Here is a 17,618-nt window from a genome sequence, read left to right as displayed (position 1 = left end):
AGATATCATTTACCCTCCCACATGTTACAAGAATTAAATGATGCACATCTTTAAAGTGCATAATACAGTGCCCCAGACACAGTATGTGCTCAATAAATAGCACCTGCTCGTTATTGCTGAGTGAGATAAGACACTCGCACTGCCTACACAATGGGACATTTAGAAGATCTAATGAGATGTATGCTGGGGAAGAGCTCCAGAGATCAGGATCAGGACACAAAAGCGAACAGTGCTTACATAAAGACTCCTCTCCCACCTCAGCACCAAGCCTTAGCTACCGAAAGCTAAGATTCCCAGTGGGGGTGGAAGAATTGCTGGATGCTCCTGGACAAAATTTTAATCAGTTATTTGTGTACCTATTTCAACCCGATAAGAAACATCAAATCAGAAGGGGAAAGAAGGGCTGCTAGAAGCAAGTACTGACAACTTCTGCTATGATACCCCAGCCCAGGAACACTCAGACTCCTGGTGGTCCATACTCATATCCCCTCAAATCCTCCCATCTCTGATTCCCAGGCTTCTCTAGACACTACAAATGGACCTGACACTTCAGTAAGTCACAAAGTCCAGCCTACTGCTCTTCCATTCATCATCCCCAGGCACATCTTGCTCCCAAACTACTTCACGAACCATGAGTTCCTTTCCCAGAAACTTCCACAAACACATCTCCTCCCAGGGTTCCCCTGAGATGCCACCTCTCTCTGCCTTCCTGTCTACAAAATGCTCCCCTCCCAATACATCATCCCAGGGTACCCCATCCCTCCTCATTGGCCCCATCCCAGGACCCTTCATCTCCACACTGGACATGCAGACCAACCCCTATTCGGGTGAAGGGCTCTCTACCTGACATCCTACACTCACCTCCATCGCCACCACTCCTCCATGCTCCCAAATTAGCGCTTCCACTCTCAAGCTCTTCCAGCTGGACATATCTAGGGTACTCCTCTCCCCTGCCCACGCTTCCACCCCAGGGAACCCTACTCAGCAAGCTGTCCGAACTCCCAAAGTTTCTTCCTCAGAGGACAAGGAATGCACTTTCACCCTAGGACCCTTCGAAAACCTCCTCCAACCGCCAGTGTCCTTACACAGCCATCTTTTGAATGCTCCCCATTCAAATGCCCCCAAACACACCCCATTCCAGGCTCCCGGACTTCCTCTCCCTCCTCTCCGAGGCTGCCGGCCAGGAGCCGCTCTCGACCGATCTCAAGGGCCCCCTAGACGCTCCCTCTATCCCAAACCTGGTCGCCAGGGACGGAGGTGCGAGCTTTTGCTCACTCCCATACGAGACCACTCAGATCCTTCTCAGACCCCTTCAACACGTCTCCACACCCTTCCCCGAGTTCTCTCAGCCTTCCCGAGTCGTCTCTCTCTGTAGCCCCTCCACCGACGTGCTCAATCCCACTCCCACTCCCAGCGGGTTCTGGCCCCTCTTAACCTTTCTCTCGGCCGGTCTCGGTCTCTCCCGCTCCCGGGTCCCTACACTCCCATCTCAAGTCGAACCGGTCGCCTCCCGCCCCTAGGCCCCCTCAGGACCCCCCTGGGACTGCCCTTCACTCGCTCTCCGGGACCGTAGCGGTCCCCTCCCGCCCCCCCGGCCGTCCCGGCGGCCATTGCTCCAAGATGGCGGCAGCGGCGGCGGCGGGTGAGGCCGGGCCGGGCCGGGTGGGGGGTCGGGGGTCCTGGGGCGGCGCTCACCTGCAACTCTGCGCGTTCGGCCTCCCAGCGGGCCTTCTCGGCTTCAAAGCGCGCCCACTCGTGCTGGATAAAGTGCAGGATCCCAGGCAGGCTCAGAGGCTCCGGGCTTGCCGTGGGTCCAGGGCTGCCTCCGCCGCCGCCTCCTTTACCCGCCGGGCCGGGCCCGGAGGCAGGGGCAGAGACCGGGGCGGCCCCAGTCGGGCCGGGGCCCGCGCCAGAGCCGAGCGGGCGACAGGAGGAGGCGGCGGCAGCGACCGCAGCGGCCGCTCGCTCCTCCATCATGGAGGCCCCGGGGCCGGTCCGCGCGCCCACTGTGCCTCGCGCGCCTGCGCGGCCGCGCCAACCCCCCCCCCCACCCGAGCGCGCCCTGCTGGGTACGGGGGCGGGGGGTACAGGGGGGTACAGGGGGGGCGGCGGCGAGCACGAGGCTGGGCGCGAGCCTTGCCCACCCTGGTCTACCCTGAATACGTGCGTGCCTGCCGATGGGAAGGACAAGCGGAGCGGGGCCGTGCGCCCCGAAGTGGGCAAGAGAGACCCAGTCCCCAGACGAGTGTCACCCTAACAAAAGCAAGACTTTTGCCCCCTCTTCTACTACTTCTTCCCAAAACGAAATCTTACCCCTTTCAGACCCAAATACCACTCTCCTGGACAATCACTTGTCCTCTTTGAGAGAAAGGGCGACCACCAGGGGACAGTTTCAACATTGATCCCATCCTTTCTGATTCCTGGCCAGGTCGGCTGTCATGGTAACCCTTCCCCAGCCTGAAGCCCCCCAGTCTCCCCTCCCTTCCACCTTGTGGTTGTGGAGCCCCAAACCTTTCTGGACTCCGCATCAAGAGAAGGTGGCTAAGGTAACCTAAGTCTCTAGTGTTCCTTCTGCTTTTGCCCTCAGCACTACTGTGACAACCCTTCCCACTTGACACTCAGGTAGAAAGGACCCCCAGTCCCAAGTACACTGATCTCCAAGAGAAACACACCTCTTCCCCAACCCCTCCTCCCATAGCCAACCTGCTGGCATTACCATGGTAACCATCATCTATGGACCAAATCAACCAGGTGTTTTTATTTAGAGGAGGAGCTGCTCTGCTGAGGCACAGTTGCTATGGTTACAGGGCCTGGACCATCCTCAGGAAAGTGAAAAACAGGCAAGGCTCAGCCTTAGTTACTATGGTAACAGGGCAGCCACACACCCCTTTTTCCAGTGACCCTAGGAACCAGGCCTGTCAAAGTGTGGGATGTTTGAAGCTTGTCTGTCAAGGTGGAGTGTTATCTAGGGAGGGGTTGTCATGGTAACAACTTCTGTCACTTCTAGCCCTACCTTTTCTGAACACATTCATGAGAGAGAGATGGTTATAGATTGCTATGATAACTGACTCCCTCCCACCCACCCCTCCCCAAGTGGTGCTCAAGCTTATGGAACTTCAAAAGAAAAGATTCCCTGACCTTCTAGTAGCTACTTTTGTGGGTAAGATGAAATTGTGTTCTCTTATGCTGTATTGGCTGATATGGGGTCTTCTGACTCTCCTTTCCTCAGCAGTGCAGCTGATATGGGCTGAAACTACACTTCTGGATCTCCCCCAGCCTACAACACAGGAGGTAAGAAGTCCTCAATGCCACTAGCACTCATTTGGAAACTGCCCTTTGCTCATTCCCAAAGGGTTTCTCACATTTCATTTTTTCTACCCATCATATTCCCATTCTCCAGATGCAGGGGCTGAGGCTGAAGACTGAAGAGAATCTGGATTCACTTACAATGTTTTGTGGGGAACAGAGAGACTAATAAGGGCTCAGGTTAACTGTTCTCTCCTTCCCTGACCACTTCTTCTAAGGCAAGTCCCTGTTTTGCTCTCATGTCCCCTGCTGGTTTCTTGCCCTACCTGTAAGTTGTTCCTTTGTGTCTTTTTGTTGTTGTTGTTTTCTAGTAGGCCAACACAATGAGTACCTTGTTCATCCTGTGTCCTCAGAACACAGGGTCTGTCACAGAGAACACTTGATAAATATGTTTGAAGAGTTAACGAGTTGAATTAATTAATTTACTACATTTAGCTTTGAAAGCACCTGTCAGGTTAGGGTTGGGGAAGGCTCACCAAAGATTGTCTGAGTTGGGCCTTCCTAGTGGACCCAAGGGAGACAGTGGAGTTTATTGATTTAAAGCACAACTCTAGAGGCAGCTTCTTGGGTCAAATCTTGGGTCTCCCGTTTCCCAGTTATGCAACCTTGAGCAATTTGCTTCACTTCTCAGTTTCCTCATCTTTATTATTATTATTATTATTATTATTATTATTATTATTTTAGAGACAGAGTCTTACTTTGTCACCCTCTGTAGAGTGCTGTACCATCATAGCTCACAGCAACCTCCAGCTCTTGGGCATAGGCGATTCTCTTCCCTCAGCCTTCCGAGCAGCTGGAACTACAGGTGCCGGCCACAACGTCTGGCTATTTTTTGCTGTAGTTTGGCCGGGGACAGGTTCAAACCCACCACCCTTGGTATATGGGGCTGGCGCCCTACTCACTGAGCCACAGCACCACCCAGTTTCCTCATCTTTAATTGTGATCATAACAAAAGGGTTGAATAAGCAAAAATACCCAAAGTGCTTAGAACAGGAGCTGGCACAAGGTGAGCTGATAAAATTGTTGGTATTATTATCCTCCCGATACAGAAAAGTGTAGAACATTTAGACCTTCAAAATCATTTTATCCACCTTGCCCTAACGAAGGGTTTTATAGCCCTAGGGTTCACTTTGAGGCCAGAACCAACCTTGTCAGGGTACTAGATGATCCCTTTCTCCTTCTTAGTTGCCCTCACATCCTCATCAGCCCATGGCATCTTCTCATCTGGCCATCAAATCTACTTGTGCTCAAGAAGACCAGGGTAGGGCCCCAAATACATTGTGCAGGGCAGACACATCCATCCCCATCTGATGAAACAAAATGGGCAGGGCTGGGGAGCCTAGAGGGAGTACCTTCCCCAGCTGGGGGTTCAGGAAGGGCTTCCTGGAGGAAGGGGCATCTGAGCTGAGACTTCAAACATAAGTAGACATTCTTCAGGAAAAGCAGTCTTTGAGAGGAGAATCTTCTAGACAGAAGGAACAGAATGCAAGCACTTAGAAATAAGACCTGTTTGAGAAAAAGTTCAGGGTAACTTAGGCATAATGTTGGAGGAGGGCATGGCAAGAGATGGGCTGGGGGGCACGGCGCCTGTGGCTCAGTGGGTAGGGCGCTGACCCCATATACCAAGGGTGTTGGGTTCAAGCCCAGCCCCAGCCAAACTGCAAACAAAAAAATAGCCGGGTGTTGTGGCGGACGCCTGTAGTCCCAGCTACTCGGGAGGCTGAAGCAAGAGAATCGCCTAAGCCCAGGAGTTGGAGGTTGCTGTGAGCTGTGTGACGCCACGGCACTCTACCGAGGGTGATAAAGTAAGACTCTGCCGCTACAAAAAAAAAAAAAAAAAAGAGATGGGCTGGAATGGTGGATGTTATAAGAAATTTAAACTTTTCTTCAGGCACTGGGGAGCCATGGCAAATTCTGAGCAGGGAAAGGAAAGGTCATATTTGTGCTTTAGGAAGACTCTTCTGGCTACCATTAAGAGGAGACTTGGGCTAGAGATGAGAGGGAAGTTGGGTGGGAACCTGGATAGACCTAGATTGAAGGAGGAGCTATGGAAATGGAGAGGTGGGGTCAGAAGTATTTAAGATGTACCAAGATTAGTGGGATGTCCTCTCTCTGAAAAGGGCAGAAACCTATAAAAGTTCCATGGGGAAACTTTTTTGAGTACCGGCCCAGAACCACCTGTGCTGGAGAACAGCCAAATCTTTGAAGTCTATGATGGGGACAGGGAGACAGCACTATCTGGGGCTCACTTGGGAGTTTGGCCAATGAACGAAGTGGGAGCAGAGTGTCCTAAGCCTGGCAGTATCTAGATGTGACCCATTACTCTTTTTTATGAAAATAGTTTTTTTTTTTTTTTTGTAGAGACAGAGTCTCACTTTATGGCCCTTGGTAGAGTGCTGTGGCGTCACACAGCTCACAGCAACCTCCAGCTCCTGGGCTTACGCGATTCTCTTGCCTCAGCCTCCCGAGTAGCTGGGACAACAGGTGCCCGCCACAGCACCCAGCTATTTTTTTGTTGCAGTTTGGCCAGGGCTGGGTTTGAACCCGCCACCCTCGGCATATGGGGCCGGCGCCCTACTCACTGAGCCACAGGCACCGCCCGAAAATAGTTTTAATTGTAACAAAATACATATATAAAATGTACCATCTTAACTATTTTTAAGTACACAGTTCATTAGTTAGGTACGTTCATGATATTATGCAAACAAATCTCCAAGCTTTTTCATCTTGCAAAACTGAAGTTCTGTACCCATTACACAACTCTTCATTCTCCCTGCCCACAACCCCTGGCACCTACTATTCTACTTCCTGTTTCTATGAGTTTTACCTACACCCTTAAAAGAACAAATTAATTAGTGGCCAGCATTTAAAAATTGTCCAGCCTGGACAATAGTGAGACTCCATCTCTATAAAAAATGTTAAAGTTAGCCAGTGTTTAAAAAAAATAATAAAGTTAGCCAGGCATTGTGATACACCCCTATAATCTCAGCTATTCAAGAGGTGTTGAGGCAGGAGAATCATTTGAGCCTAAGAGTTGGAGGCTATAGCAAGCAAGCTATGATCACGTCACTGCACACTAGCCTAAGTGACAGAGTTAGGCCCTGTCTCAAAAAAAGGGAGGGGGGGATAATTCTGATTTAAAAACAATCAAAATAGGGTGGCGCCTGTGGCTCAGTGGGTAGGGCGCCGGCCCTATATGCCGAAAACTGGCCAAACTGCAACAAAAAATAGCCAGGTGTTGTGGTGGGTGCCTGTAGTCCCAGCTACTCTGGAGGCTGAGGCAAGAGAATTGCCTAAGCCCAGGAGTTGGAGGTTGCTGTGAGCTGTGTGACGCCACAGCACTCTACCGAGGGTAGAGTGAGACTCTGCCTCTACAAAAAAATAAATAAAAATATTTCTGGCCTTTCTTATAAACCAAAATGATCTGGCTGACCATCAGGGAGATGACCAGATGGCACAAGATTTGAGGAATGGGGAGCAAGGGAGAGGCTTGGGAATAATGCTTGGGTGTTGCCACATCAGCCTCACCTGGAGGGAGGGAAGGAAGGAAGAATTCAGCGGTGGCTTTCTGGAGGAGAGACTGGTGGGAGTTGAAAGTTGGGCTTGGGGATGGGGTTAGGGTGTTTATAACTGAACTGGAATCTGAATAAGAAGTTGACAGAGAAGGATGGGGTAAGAATGTGGACAGGAAGGTGATTCAATTGAAAAAACTTATAGATGGGCAGCGCCTGTGGCTCAAGGAGTAGGGCGCCAGCCCCATATGTGGAAGGTGGCAGGTTCAAACCTAGCCCTGGCCAAAAACAACAACAAAAAAAGAAAAAGAAAAAACTTACAGAGTACTTCTGTGGGCATTGAGCCAACAAGAGACAGACTCAGGTCTTTTTTTTTTTTTTTTTTTTTTTTTTTTTTATGAGACAGAGTCTCAAGCTGTCTCCCTGGGTAGAGTGCTGTGGCATCACAGCTTGCAGCAACCTCAGACTCTTGGGCTTAAGCCTCAGCCTCCCAAGTAGCTGGGGCTACAGGCGCCTGCCTTAACGCTTGGCTATTTTGTTGTCGCAGTAGTAGTTGTCATTGTTGTTTGGCAGGCCCTGGCTAGATTCAAACCGGCCAGCTACAATGTATGTGGCTAGCTCCCTAGCTGCTGACCTACAGGCCCGGAACACAGGCTCAGGTCTTGCCCTCATGGGTATCACAACCCAGTGACCCTCCCCCACTCAGTGATGACTTCAGGTGATCAGGCTATATTTGGGGGACCCAAGGAGCTAAAGCAGCCCAGAGAGGGTGCCTGACCCAGCCTGGGAAGTCAGGGAAGGCTTCCTGGAGGAGTGGATATTAGAGCTGAAACCAAAGAGGGAAAAGAAAGGGCACTGAGAAAGAGCTGGAGAATCCAGACAAGGCTGAGTTGGGGGAGGGAGGTGGTTCTGATACCCAACTGCAGCTCTCCTTAATTTCCCCTCCCCAGGATGCCTGGAGGCCCAGCTAGGGCCTGAGCTCGGCCCCATGCGGCTCACCCGCTGCCAGGCTGCTCTGGCAGCCGCCATCACACTCAATCTCCTGGTCTTCTTCTATGTCTCGTGGCTGCAACACCAGCCTAGGAACTCCCGGGTCCGGGGCCCCCGTCGTGCATCTGCCTCTGGGCCTCGTGTCACCATCCTAGTGCGGGAGTTCGAAGCATTTGATAACGCGGTGCCCGAACTGGTGGACTCCTTCCTACAGCAGGACCCCACCCAGCCCGTGGTGGTGGTGGCCGACACGCTCCCCTACCCACCCCTGGCCCTGCCTCGCATTCCCAATGTTCGCCTGGCACTTCTCCAGCCTGCCCTGGACCGGCCTGCCGCAGCCTCCCGCCCAGAGACCTACGTGGCCACCGAGTTCGTGGCCTTGGTGCCTGATGGGGCTCGGGCTGAGGCACTGGGCCAGCTGGAGCGCATGGCAGAGGTGCTCCGGGTGGGAAGTGCACGCCTGGTGGCCGCCCCCGTGGCCACAGCCAACCCTGCCCGGTGCCTGTCCCTGAACATTAGCCTTCGAGAGTGGACCGCCCGCTATGGCCAAGCACCCACTGCGCCCCGCTGCGATGCCCTGGACGGGGACGCAGTGGTGCTCCTTCGCGCACGTGACCTCTTCAACCTCTCGGCACCAATGGCCCGGCCTGTGAGCACTAGCCTTTTCCTGCAGACCGCCCTTCGTGGCTGGGCAGTGCAGCTGCTGGACTTGCCCTTTGCCGCAGCAAGTCAGCCCCCGCTGGCCACAGCCCACGCGCGTTGGAAGGCTGAGCGTGAGGGGCGCGCTCGGCGGGCAGCACTGCTACACTTGCTGGGCATCCGCCTGGTGAGCTGGGAGGGCGGGCGGCTTGAGTGGTTTGGCTGCACCAAGGAGACCACGCGGTGCTTCAGCACAGTGGTGGGCGACACACCGGCCTACCTATACCAAGAGCGCTGGACGCCCCCTTGCTGTCTGCGCGCACTTCGGGAGACCGCGCGATACGTGGTGGGGGTGCTGGAGGCCGCAGGTGTGCGCTACTGGCTGGAGGGCGGTTCACTGCTAGGGGCGGCCCGCCATGGGGACATTATCCCGTGGGACTACGATGTTGATCTGGGCATCTACTTGGAGGACGTGGGCAACTGCGAGCAACTGCGGGGAGCTGAGGCTGGTTCTGTGGTGGATGAGCGCGGCTTCGTGTGGGAGAAGGCCGTGGAGGGTGACTTTTTCCGCGTGCAGTACAGTGAGAGCAACCACCTACATGTGGACCTGTGGCCCTTCTACCCCCGCAATGGAGTCATGACCAAGGACACATGGCTAGACCACAGGCAGGATGTCGAGTTCCCCGAGCACTTCCTGCAGCCTCTGGTGCCTCTGCCTTTTGCTGGCTTCATGGCACAAGCGCCTAACAACTACCGCCGTTTCCTGGAGCTCAAGTTTGGCCCTGGAGTCATAGAGAACCCCGAATACCCCAACCCAGCTCTCCTGAGTTTGACAGGCAGCAGCTGAAGCCCTGTTGCCCTTACCTAGGGTCCAGGGAACATTCCAGTTGTTTTAGAGCAGTCTATCTGGATGTGGAGAAGCTTGGTGTGGGCGTGAGGAGTGTGTGGTAGAGAGGGAGAGGGGGGAACTTACCAAGAAAGAAACTAGAGGGAAAGCAGGATGGAAGCCTGGCTTTGGCAGGAGAGAACCCAGCCAAAGATGTGAAGGAAGCTCCATCCAGAGATTCTCAAATGTTCCTTCTCATCAGGAGTCAGATATGTGTGAGAGCATCAGAAGCATCCTGGTCATCAAAGGAGCCACTAGCATTTGGTGGATGGAGCCAGAGTGCCAAGCCTCCTGCAAGGCCCCTCTTAGTCCTAGACCTCAAAGAAGGGGCCCTGCCCAAGAATCCAAGAGCCCTGTGCTGGGAAGCTAAGTTGGAGTTTTTGGAAAGAAAGAGTGTAAGCTCTGGGGCTAGACTGGTGATATTCATATCCTGGCTCTACTTAGCCCTTACTAGTTAGGTGGGCCTGGGGCGGTGTCACAGTTTCTCTGTGCTTCAGGTTACTCCCAGCATTCAGTGAGTGCCCTGGGTATCATAGAATAAGCCTCCAGGGCCTGTGGCTGCTGAGGTCGCTTCCACCACTAGAGGGCGTGTCTGACCCGCTCCTGATGTTGCACAGTCTCACTGCCTAAGTCAGTCCCTGTGTGAAATAGGGACAGAAATGACTATCTCCTCTTCCAGAAGACCTCTTTCCCTCCTGAGAGAACTCTGTGAGGTGCATGCTGCTATTAACTCGCCTTGCACAGGAGAAAACAGGCTCCTCTTCCAGGTGCAGCTATGGTCACTAATGGGGTTGGGGATCCCAGCCCCACTCATTGTTATTACCTCATTATTTCAGCTCTCTGTGCCTGTCTTTTAACTTGCACAGCAGGGTAAATGATAATAACTATAGTTCATATTCACTTAGCACTTACCTGGGTACCAGGCATTGTTCTCGGCATTTCACATGGGTTAACTGATTTGTCCCTCACCTCAACTTTCTGAAGTGACAGCTGCTATAATTTCCATTTTACAGATGAAGAAACTGAGGCCAGATGATGAAGTCACTTGCCCAAGATCAGACAGCTTAGGAAGTGGCAGATTGGGGACTTGAACCCAGGTGGTCAGGCTCTAAGCCCACACTGGACTTACCATCACCCTCTCTACTGACGGTTCTCAGGAGGGGGGTGGGGAGGCCATGCTACTTAGCAGGCAGAAGCATTGGCAACCTTCCTTTTTTGATTAAGCTCCTAAAAGTAAATAGTATGGGTGGCACCTGTGGCTCAGTGAGTAGGGCACCGGCCCCATATGCCGAAGGTGGCGGGTTCAAACCCAGCCCTGGCCAAACTGCAACAAAAAAAAAAATAGCCGGGCATTGTGGTGGGCACCTGTAGTCCCAGCTGCTCGGGAGGCTGAGGCAAGAGAATCGCGTAAGCCCAAGAGTTAGAGGTTGCTGTGAGCCGTGTGACGCTACGGCACTCTACCAAGGGCAGTACAGTGAGACTCTGTCTCTACAAAAAAAAAAAGAGTAAATAGTATTTGGAGATGTACTCCCAATATGTATATATTTATTTATTTAATATAAATGATGCACAGGAACTATTATCAGTGTGTATGTTGGCAATAACACTTAAATTATTCCATTTTAGAATAGTAGATATGAATAGATGTTTTTATGCTTTCTCACCTCATCCCAGTGACTTTTTCCACACACACCCCTGGGTGTGTGAGTCTGGTTTTGAAGATTACAGGTTAAAAAAAACCCATAGGCTCTGAGGCAAGAGAATACTGGTTTCAAACCTTAGCACTGCCAGGTCCACCCTGGGCCTCCTGAACCTCTGCTTTGCATCTGGGACACAGGGGCAGTAAGATTGGTTATCCCACAGGAGTGCATTTACAGTAAAGGGGTTGAGAAGCAGGCTGGGTTTGAATCCTGGCTTGGCCACTTTCTTTATGATCTTAGGCAAGTTGCTCTGAACCTGTAAGGTGGGGGATTGGTACTACTGCAGATTGTACACTTCTTGGAGGAGGAGGCTTCATAGATTAGGAGGAGAAACTAATCTCCTAAGGCTCAGACACTCAAGGGCTGATTTCTTATAACCCAGCCTCTGCTTTTAACCACCTAACCTGCAAATGGTTGACAAAGAGACTGTCAGGTTCCTGGAGAGCATTCTGGGAAGTGTATGGGGATGGTTTGGGTTATCACCATGACCAGATAGTGCTCTTGGCATGTAAGAGGCATGGCCCAGGACTGTTATGCTTAATTGTGACAGCACATCTACACAGTAAAGTGAGTCCTGTTTCATACTGTTCCCAAATGTCCTATTAGACATTCATGCAGGAAAGATGATATTCAAAATATTTTGTAACTGGTATGATAATATAAATTAATATGTATCTATATGTATCAAATTATAAAATATTCCTTTTATTCTTTAATCCAAGTGATTTTACCTATATATACATATTTCTTTAGATTGTTTACCAAGAATATATGTTTAAACTCAATTCATTCTCAAATTGTTGTAATGATATTGTTTTATTTAGAAATCATTTTGGCTTTTTAGATAGGGTCTTACTCTATCACCCCGACTAGAGTGGCATGATCACAGTTCACTGCAGCCTCAAACTCCTGGGCTCAAGTGATCCTCCTGCCTCAGCTTCCTGAGTAGCTGGGACTGCAAGTGTGAGCCACTATGCCTGCCTAATTATTTTTTGTAAAGGCAAAGTCTCACTATGTTGTCCAGGCTGGTCTTGTACTTCAGGCCTCAAAGGATCTTCCAGCCTTGGCTTCCCAAAATGCTGGGATTACAGGCATGATCTGCCACACCCAGCCATTGCTTAGAAATTATAGTGTGATTTCTTTCTTTTTTTATTATTATTTCAAAATTTCAAGGGGGTACAAATGTTTGTTACCTGGATACACTGTATAATGCTGAAGTAGGTGTTTTCAGCGTGCTGGCCATCAGGTCAGTGCTCATTGTATTCAATATGTAAATTTTTTTTTTTTTTGAGACAGAGTCTTACTCTGTCACCCTACATAGAGTACTATGGTACCATATCTCACAGCAACCTCAAACTCTCCAGCTCTAAGCAATCTTCTTGCCTCAGCCTCTGAAGTAGTGGGACAATAGGCACCCACCACAACGCCCAGCTAGTTTTTCTTTTCTTTTCTTTTTTTTTTTTTTTTTTTTTTTGAGACAGTCTCACTTTATCACTCCTAGTAGAGTGCCATAACATCATAGCCCACAGCAATCTCAGACTCTTGGGCTCAAGTGATTCTCTTGCCTCAGCCTCCCAAGTAGCTGGGACTACAGGCGCCCACCACAGTGCCTGGCTATTTTTAGAGATGAGGTCTCGCTCTTGCTCAGGCTGGTCTCGAACCTGTGAGCTCAGGCAATCCACCCACCTCAGCCTCCCAGAGTGCTAGAATTACAGGCATGAGCCACCGCACCCAACCTAGTTTTTCTATTTTTAGTAGAGACTGGGTCTCTCTCTTGTTCAGTCTGGTCTTGAACTCCTGAGCTCAGGCGACCCACCGGCCTCGGACTTCCAAAGTGCTAGGATTACAGGCCACCTTATAATCCTGTGAGCCACGGAACCTGACCCAATATGTAATTTTTTTTTCTTTTTTGTTTTTTTTGTAGAGACGGAGTCTCACTTTATTGCCCTCAATAGAGTGCCGTGGCATCACACAGCTCACAGCAACCTCCAACTCCTGGGCTTAGGTGATTATCTTGCCTCAGCCTCCCGAGTACCTGAGACTACAGGCGCCCACCACAAAGGCTATTTTTTTGTTGCAGTTTGGCCGGGGCCGGGTTTGAACCTGCCATCCTCAGTATATGGGGCCGGCACCCTACCCACTAAGCCATAGGCACCACCCACCAATATGTAAATTGTTGTCCCTCACCTTCCTCCCACCCTCTGCCCAATCTGATTTCTTGATTGATTGTTATAATTTACAATAATAATCACCCTGCCTTGACTGTGTTTTGGTACAAGGACTCATCAAATGGTTCCAGCAACTTTCTGCTAAATTGAGAATCATTAGGTTACTTCAAGTCTCAATAGATTAAGAATTTCTACAAAAAAAAAAAAAGAATTTCTCTTAAGGCTCAGTGCCTATAGCTCAGCGGCTAGGGCGCCAGCCACCTAAACAAGCTGGCAGGTTTGAACCCAGCCCAGGCCTGCCAAACGACAAGAACAACTACAACCAAAAAATAGCCATGCATTGTGGAGGGTGCCTATAGTCCTAGCTACTTAGGAGGCTGAGGCAAGAGAATTAAGCCTAAGAGTTTGAGGTTGCTGTAAGCTGTGATGCCATAGCACTCTTCTGAGGGTGACATAGTGAAACTCTGTCTCAAAAAAAAGAATTTCTCTTAGGATTAACCATAACATTGGGGCTTTTTCTCCTCATGATTCAGAGTTAATTCTGAACATGGTTCTGAGCAAATACATTAAAACATTTTCTAGCCTTTCTAATACTGTCTGATGGTTTTATATATTCAATATCATTATTATTGGCTAAGGTATATGATAGGAAACTTGTCACAATAATTAATTTGAACTAACAAGTTCATATTAGAATATGTACTGAATTTTCATTACTTGGAAGAATCACGAGTTAAAACAAAAAAAGAAAATTTTCCTGCTTTCTCACACTTAAGCTTAGCCAAAAGGCTGAGAAGCGATTTTTTCCTGCTTTCTCAATTATTCTTATATTATTAACCAGGCAGAATAGAAATACATCAATATTTTTACCAGTAATTTAGCCTTATTTGGAGGTAAAAGCCCTGCTAGTAATCATCAGAGCCCAGAATTTAACACTGTTCTATAAACACCAACTCTTATTTTATTTTATTTTATTTTTGAGACAGAGTCTCACTTTGTTGCCCCAGGTAGAGTACCATGGCCTCATAGCCCACAGCAACCTCAAACTCTTGCACCAGAGTGATTCTTTTGTCTCAGCCTCCCAAGTAGCTGGGACTACAGGCACCAGCCACAACGCCTGGCTATTTTTTTTTTTTTTTTTTTCTTTTTAGAGACAGGGTCTCACACTTCCTCAGGCTGGTCTCGAACCTGTGAGCTCAGGCAATCCACCTTCCTTGGCCTCCCAGAGTGCTGGGATTACAGGTGTGAGCCACCATGCCTGGCCACTAAGTCCTTTTTATTTGTAATAGCCTCTGAGTCTTCCAGGAATTGCATCTCCCATGTAAAATGATGGAAGCTTGTATTTTTAGAAACTTGGCTAAGGATTGTCCACCAGTCAGAAAATCACACTTGTGGTTCTTATAGTTAGACACCAATACCAACCATCTCCAGAACATAGGGAGTCACCTATATTACAGGAGTAAGCAGTCAGGCTGACTCCTCAGGTTCTTGGGAGGTGGCCCCACACATTTGTGTATTGAAATACATTCATAAACTACTATCCTCTTATTCCTCCTTTTCATTACAATCGGAGCAATAAAGGATTATTTTTTAAATCGTGCAATCGAGTTATATTATCTGTGAACTTCAGGAGAGCAGAAAAATACTTTCTTACAGCTGACATTCAAGCCAGCACATGCCCTGGTATAGCTGTGGTGGTGATTAAAACACACAACATTGTATTATGGATTATTTACCCTTTGGTAAATAGTCATTCCATGAGCCCCTAGACTACCAGTATTCTCATGGCTCGCCCTGGGGAGCCCCTGGACCTCCCTCTGACCTGTAGCCAAGAAGTTAACACTGGGCACAGTGGGGAGGAAGGGAGAGCCCTGTCCCGGAAGTTGGCGGAAGGCCAATGGCCTTACCAAATGGTAAATATTTTGTGTATCACCAGCCCCTGGATGTTACAAAATATTTGCTATGAAAAGCAAGTGGCGTGTTAAGATCTGTCTGCAAATGCACCTTTAAGCACAATAGCTCCAACCTGGAAACCACCCAATCAATAAGTGAAAAGATAAACAAACTGTGGTACGTCCAAACAATGGAACACTCTACAGTGGTTGAAGGAAAAGAAAGGAATGAACTACTGAGATGTGCAAAAGCAGAAATAAATCCCCAAAGCATGGGGCGGCGCCTGTGGCTCAGTGAGTAGGGCGCCAGCCCCATATGCCGAGGGTGGCGGGTTCAAACCCAGCCCCGGCCAAACTGCAACCAAAAAATAGCCGGGCGTTGTGGCGGGCGCCTGTAGTCCCAGCTGCTGGGGAGGCTGAGGCAGGAGAATCGCGTAAGCCCAAGAGTTAAGAGGTTGCTGTGAGCCGTGTGACGCCACGGCACTCTACCCGAGGGCGGTACAGTGAGACTCTGTCTCTACAAAAAAAAAAAAAAAAAAAAAAAAAAAAAATCCCCAAAGCATTAGTCAAGTAAAAGCAGCCAGATGCAAAAAGCTGCATAGTATATGATTCCATCAATACAATATTCTAGAAGAGACAAAACTAATTCATAGCCACCAGAAGTAGATCAAGGGTTGACTAGGCCTGTGGCGGGGGGCGGGGGGAGAGGGGCAGACTGTAAAGGGGCATAAGGAAATTTGGAGGTGATGGAAATTTCATGTATCTTGATTGTGGGCTGTTTTTTCACTGCATAAACCTCTGCCCCAATTCATCCATTTGTCAACTTTAATGGCTGTAGTTTATTATGTGTCATAACCTCAATAAAGTTGACTCAACAAAAGGAGAGGGAGATGTCCAACAGACCTAGAAAATTAGCCTACAGTTGGTAGAAACAAAGCCCACCTATCACTCTCTTCATGTACCCCACACACAGCACTCATACTGCCACTCAGAGCCTAGAACCCAAGTCTAAGCTCAATGCAGGGCTCCCTCCCAAGAAGAGGCAAGAGGAGTGATGAGGCAATGCAAACAAAGAGAGGGAGCTGGTAGCTGGGCCCCAGGGAGTGGCTGTCCAGGTGATTTTCCTCTGCTCTTACATAAACCTTCACCAGCAGGCTTTGGGTGAGTCTTAACAGAGCCATTGCCACCAGTGAGGTGGGGCACTGCTCACCCAAGGTCACATAGCTGGCAGCTAGCAAAAGCGGGACTGAGCCAGCCTCTCGCAGTCAGGCAGTGCTGTGGCTGGAGCCTGATTTCTTCATTCATCCCGTGAATCCTACTGCGCTGAGCTGACCATGCCCTGTGCTTCTGAGTGAGGACAGTAAACAACAAACATAATAAAGTGTTATATATGTGAGTGTTAGGAGGTGACAATGGCTATTAAAGTAGAACAGGTTGAACAAGGTGGCTCACACTTGTAATCTTAGCACTTTGGAAGGCTGAGACAGAGGATTGATTAATGCCAGCAGTTCAAGACCAGCCTGTGCACCATAGTGAGGCCTCATCTCTCTGCAGGTATTTTTCTTAATTAGCCAGGCATGGTAGTACAGTGCCTATGGTTCCACCTTTGGTGGCTCAGGTGGGAGGATCACTTGAGCCCAAGAGTTCAAAGATGCAGTGAGCTATGATCTGGCCACTTAATTCCAGCCTAGGTGACAGACAGAGACCCTGTCTCAAAAAGAAACAAAATACACGTGTGCATATACGTGCGTGTGTATGATGGAATAGAAAAGAGTAAGTACCATTCAGCAAAAGTTAAGTTACTTTTTATTTATTTATTTATTTTGCTTTCAATTTCAGCAGGCTTTCACTCTGCTTAGTTTGAAGTTTTTTTTCTTCTTATTTTTTGTTTTTCTGTTCTTCCTTTAGCGATTCTCTTGCCCTTTGCCTCCCAAGTACCTGGGATTACAGGTGCCTGCCACAGCGCCTGGCTTTTTTTTTTTTTTTTTATAGTAGAGACAGGGTTTCACTCTGGCTCACTCCTGCTCATACTGGTCTCGAACCTCCAAGCTCAGGCAATCCACCCGCCTCTGCTTCCCACAGCACTGGGACTACAGACGTGAGCCACCATGCCCGGCCAAGTTACATATTTTTATATGTAAACATATGTATTGTACACAGAGATCATATATGCAGTTTGTGTATGGCATGTATCTCTATAACCAGGCATCCCTCAGAATCTACACCTAATCCATTTTTTAAAGTGTTAAATGGCAAAATTTTTTGATAAACCACTACTTTAAGTAGGGAAAATAATGCACTCCCAGCTCCATCCAAAAACCCCAACCAATTTCCTAAAATATCATTAAACACTTTTAAACACCTACATAACAACACACCAAGGATCGTGGCATAATAGAAAACACTTAAAACACCAGTTACCTAATTATTCGACACTTAATTAGTGATGATGTTTGTGTGCAATACACAACTATTCTGCACAACATCAGATATGAATTCTATTTCTCTTTCACCCTGAAATGATC

General features: G+C 49.1%; 2 protein-coding genes across 5 annotated transcripts in view; one reads left to right on the top strand and one right to left on the bottom strand.

The window, feature by feature from the left end:
- STRN4 (striatin 4) overlaps positions 1 to 2,416 on the bottom strand; it is a 29,289-nt gene extending 26,873 nt beyond the window's left edge. For both annotated transcript variants that reach the window (XM_053604169.1, XM_053604170.1), the window contains exon 1: positions 1,696 to 2,416. In XM_053604169.1, coding sequence (XP_053460144.1) covers positions 1,696 to 1,977 — 282 coding nt within the window. In that variant the 5' untranslated portion in view covers positions 1,978 to 2,416. The remainder of the gene's footprint in view (positions 1 to 1,695) is intronic.
- Positions 1,616 to 14,795, top strand: FKRP (fukutin related protein). Of its 3 annotated transcripts, none has more exons than XM_053604175.1 (5): positions 1,616 to 1,642; positions 2,429 to 2,546; positions 3,230 to 3,291; positions 3,401 to 3,524; positions 7,769 to 14,795. In XM_053604175.1, exon 5 carries the CDS (start codon positions 7,807 to 7,809, stop codon positions 9,292 to 9,294), a length of 1,488 nt encoding a protein of 495 aa, XP_053460150.1. In that variant the 5' UTR covers positions 1,616 to 1,642; positions 2,429 to 2,546; positions 3,230 to 3,291; positions 3,401 to 3,524; positions 7,769 to 7,806; the 3' UTR covers positions 9,295 to 14,795. The 3 variants fall into 3 exon arrangements, with proteins under 3 accessions (XP_053460150.1, XP_053460151.1, XP_053460153.1); XM_053604176.1 differs by having other exon boundaries at positions 1,627 to 1,642; positions 3,233 to 3,291; XM_053604178.1 differs by lacking the exons at positions 1,616 to 1,642; positions 2,429 to 2,546 and adding an exon at positions 3,134 to 3,160 and having other exon boundaries at positions 3,233 to 3,291.
- Positions 14,796 to 17,618: the final 2,823 nt, after the last annotated feature.

Source organism: Nycticebus coucang, chromosome 10 (assembly GCF_027406575.1).
Source record: "Nycticebus coucang isolate mNycCou1 chromosome 10, mNycCou1.pri, whole genome shotgun sequence".
In the NCBI taxonomy this organism is placed as follows: Eukaryota; Metazoa; Chordata; class Mammalia; order Primates; family Lorisidae; genus Nycticebus; species Nycticebus coucang.
Note: the sequence above shows the minus strand (reverse complement) of the source record. Positions and strands in the feature narration are given on the sequence as shown.